This window comes from Hydra vulgaris, chromosome 14, assembly GCF_038396675.1.
Source record: "Hydra vulgaris chromosome 14, alternate assembly HydraT2T_AEP".
NCBI lineage: Eukaryota > Metazoa > Cnidaria > Hydrozoa > Anthoathecata > Hydridae > Hydra > Hydra vulgaris.
This window is the reverse complement of record NC_088933.1, coordinates 30849418-30852909: the sequence shown is the minus strand read 5'-3', so window position 1 is coordinate 30852909 and position 3492 is coordinate 30849418. Positions and strand designations below refer to the sequence as shown.

Genomic DNA, 3492 nt, shown 5'->3' with positions numbered 1-3492 from the left:
AATTAGTATTTTACCAGCCCTTTCTAAAGTTTTTGAAACTATTTTATATGAGCAAATCTTGATATTTATTGAGCTTAGATTTGATAAACTTTTGTGTGGTTTCCGAAAAGGTTATAGTACTCATCATGCCCTTTTATTGTTACTTAATAAATGGCATAATTGTATTAGTAATGGAGGTGTTCTTGGATCAATATTATTAGACCTCCCAAAAGCGTACGACTATATTCTGCATGGTTTACTAATTGCTAAATTTAACGCCTAGGGTTTTTTGAAAGAAAGTCTTAAATTCTTGCTATCCTATGTGTGTAGCCGTAAACAGAAGGTAAAAGTAGGTTCTTTTGCCTCAAATTGGGTTGATATATTATCTGGAGTGCCTCAAGGGTCAATCCTTGGACCTATTTTGTCCAATATCTTTATAATTGATATATTTTTATTTATTAAAGATACAGAACTTTGTAATTTTGCTGATGATAAAACTATTTATGATTGTGATTTTAGCTTTGAGAAGGTTATTTTTCGTTTGAAAAAAAACCAACCAATACCATCAATTGGTTTCAGTTAAACTCAATGATTGCTAACCCAGATAAGTTCCAATTTCTTTTAGTTGGCTTAAAAAACACAAAAAATGTATCGCTAAAAATAGGTAATATAAGGGTTTTTGCCTCTGATAAGCAGTGGCGGATCAAGGGGGGCTATAGCCCCGGGCCCCACAATTTTAGGGGCCCCGATTCAAAGTAAATAATTTTTTATTAACTCTGAAAATTTATTCTTTTATTAACTTAAAAGAGCCAAAGTTAAATTGACTAAATTGTCTGAAAACAAAAGCACAAAAATAAAATAACTGTCAACAAAAACGCTGCATTATATATTTTTTCCGGTTTTTGACAACGATGGAGCGCAACTACTTCTACAAAAAAAAAAATTACTGAATTAGTAGCAGCGCCTTATAGCAATAATTGAATGTAGCATTTGTACAAATTGCTACAAAAACAATTCCCTTCGGAAAATTAATAATGACTTAAATAATTATATTGTTATTGAAAATGCATTAACGATTGCAATTCTACAATTCTTTTGTACTTCCGCACAAAAGAGTTCTTGTGTGAATGCATTTAATAGCTGAAGCGCTAAATTCGTGAAAGAGAAAAAAAGAACAGTTTAACACTTTTCAGGTTATACAGTTATAATTAAAATGCTAAGAAAATATGAAAGTGGAGCTTGTAAAAGAAGATTGAAGAAAGAGAGAGAGGAAATGGTAGCTAAACTTCCGAAAATGACAAAGTTTTTTTCATCAAAATAAACTATTATGCAATTTCCACAAACTGTAGATAATAATAAAAACAATGAAAGAAAAAATGAAAACAATAACACGGAAAATGAGGCAGCCTGCCAAGGTCCTTCAAATGAAATTCAAGAAGTTGAAAGTGTTGAATCTACAATGCATAACAATGAGCTTGACTCAGGTACTCTAATTTTTACTGTTTTTAATGACACCTCTAACATCTGCTAAACAAACAATTTACTTTTTAGGCAGTTAATATTTTTATTCTATAAATTGTCACTTATTATTTTTTTATTAGGCTTATTTATCATGATTTTTTTTCCTTGATACCATTCTACGCGAAGACCCTGCTTTATGGCCATTACAATTAAAGGAAAATGAACGCATGAAGTATTTAAACAAGGGGTATGCTTTTTTTCAAAATAAAGACTCTAATTTCGAATCTTCAAAGCGGATTTTCAAAAACCAGTACAGATATTATTCGGTTAAATACTTTCAAAAAGTGATGAATAATGGCGAAAAGTGTGACCGAAAATGGTTAATGTTTTCTGAATCCACTGGATGTGTATTTTGTTATGTTTGCAAGTTGTTTTCAACCGATTACGACAACGTATTTGTCAAAAGTGGTTTTTACAATTGGAAAAAAGCTAAACTAAACTAGCCACGAAAACAGCAAGGAACATATTCAATGTATGATTAGTGGATAGAATTCATAAAACAAAATACTCATGTCGATGAATATATGGTAAGCCAGATTAAAAGGGAATTTAATTATTGGTCTGCAATCTTAAATAGAATAGTTGCGGTTATTCGCTTTTTAGCCGGAAGAGGTTTAGCATTTCGAGGCCATAATGAAGTTATAGGATCGTCAAATAACGGAAATTACTTAGTCATGTTAGAACTGTTGACTCAATTTGATCCAGTTTTAAAGCAACTCATTGACACTTTTGCAAATAAAGGCAAAGGTAATGTAAACTATTTGTCTAAAACTATTTGTGAAGAGCTAATTGATATTATGTCTCAAAAGGTTTTAACGCACATTATTTCCGAAATAAATAAGGAAAATACTGGGGAATTATCGTAGATTCGACTCCTGATATTTCTCACGTGGATCAACTTTCTGTGATACTTCGTTATTATCTAAATGGCCACGTGTATGAACGTTATTATCTAAATGGCCACGTGTATGAACGATTTTTTTGTTTTCTACAAATTAAAAGCCACGACGGTAAATCTTTGATTACTGACATTTTAGATTTACTGGAAAGGTATGATATTGATATAACCAATTGTCGGGGACAGGCATACGATAATGCAAGCAATATGTCTGGTAAATATTCTGGATTACAGGCACGTTTAAAAGAGCGGAGTGAATTAGCTTTTTATATCCCCTGCGCTGGACATTCTTTAAATTTAGTAGGGCAGTGCAGTGTCAGTGAGTGTATCAATTCTATCAACTATTTTGGCGTTCTCCAGAGTTTGTATTCATTTTTTGTAGCTTCAACGCATAGATGGGATTTATTGAAAGGAAATCATGCTACACTCAAGCGCCTATCAGATACACGATGGTCATGTAGGTCAGATGCTTCAAAAAGTTTGGTAGAAAATTTTGATGGGATTCATGCAGCGCTATGTCATATAGCTGAGGATACAGAAGAAAAATCTGATACTCGTCATGAAGCTTTGTGTTTTTTAAATAAGATCACTAAGCTAGAGTTTGCATTTATGGCTGTACTTTGGCATCACATACTTAAGAGGTTTAATGCAGTTAGCAAATTTCTTCAAAAAGTTGAATTAGATTTGCATACAGCAAGCAGTATGTTACTTTCACTAATTGACTTTGTAAAAAACTTACGAAACGACTTTACGAGATTTGAGAATGAATCAAAAAAACTTAGCTCGTTTATTGAAAAAGACTATTCTGATAAGAACAAAAGAAAGGTTATTACAAAAACCAAGTTGATTCTTTAAGCGTATACGACAAGTTTCAAGTGAATACATTTTTTGTCATTATTGACAAACTTATGACACAATTAACTATAAGAAGTGATGGTTACAACCACATAAATAAGTTATTTGGGTTTCTATCGAAGCTGTTAACTATTAGTTCTATGGAATTGCAAGTTAGCGCGAAAAAAATTGTAGAAGTGTACTCAAATGATTTAGAAGATAGTTTCATATTTGAAACAGAACAATTTGTAACATTATTA

General features: G+C 31.7%; 1 protein-coding gene across 1 annotated transcript; it reads left to right on the top strand.

The window, feature by feature from the left end:
• The first annotated feature begins 1306 nt into the window (after positions 1-1306).
• On the top strand, positions 1307-3253 carry LOC136091045 (zinc finger MYM-type protein 1-like). Its single transcript, XM_065818029.1, has 3 exons — positions 1307-1463; positions 2104-2362; positions 2503-3253. Exons 1-3 carry the CDS (start codon positions 1307-1309, stop codon positions 3251-3253), a joined length of 1167 nt encoding a protein of 388 aa, XP_065674101.1.
• The last annotated feature ends 239 nt before the right edge of the window (positions 3254-3492 follow it).

Coding starts and splice junctions, on each gene's coding strand:
- LOC136091045 (XM_065818029.1), top strand. CDS start 1,307: ATGCAATTTCCACAAACTGTAGATAATAATAAAAACAATGAAAGAAAA. Junction 1,464..2,103: donor TAACAATGAGCTTGACTCAG/GTACTCTAATTT, acceptor TTCGCTTTTTAG/CCGGAAGAGGTTTAGCATTT. Junction 2,363..2,502: donor GAAAATACTGGGGAATTATC/GTAGATTCGACT, acceptor ACAAATTAAAAG/CCACGACGGTAAATCTTTGA.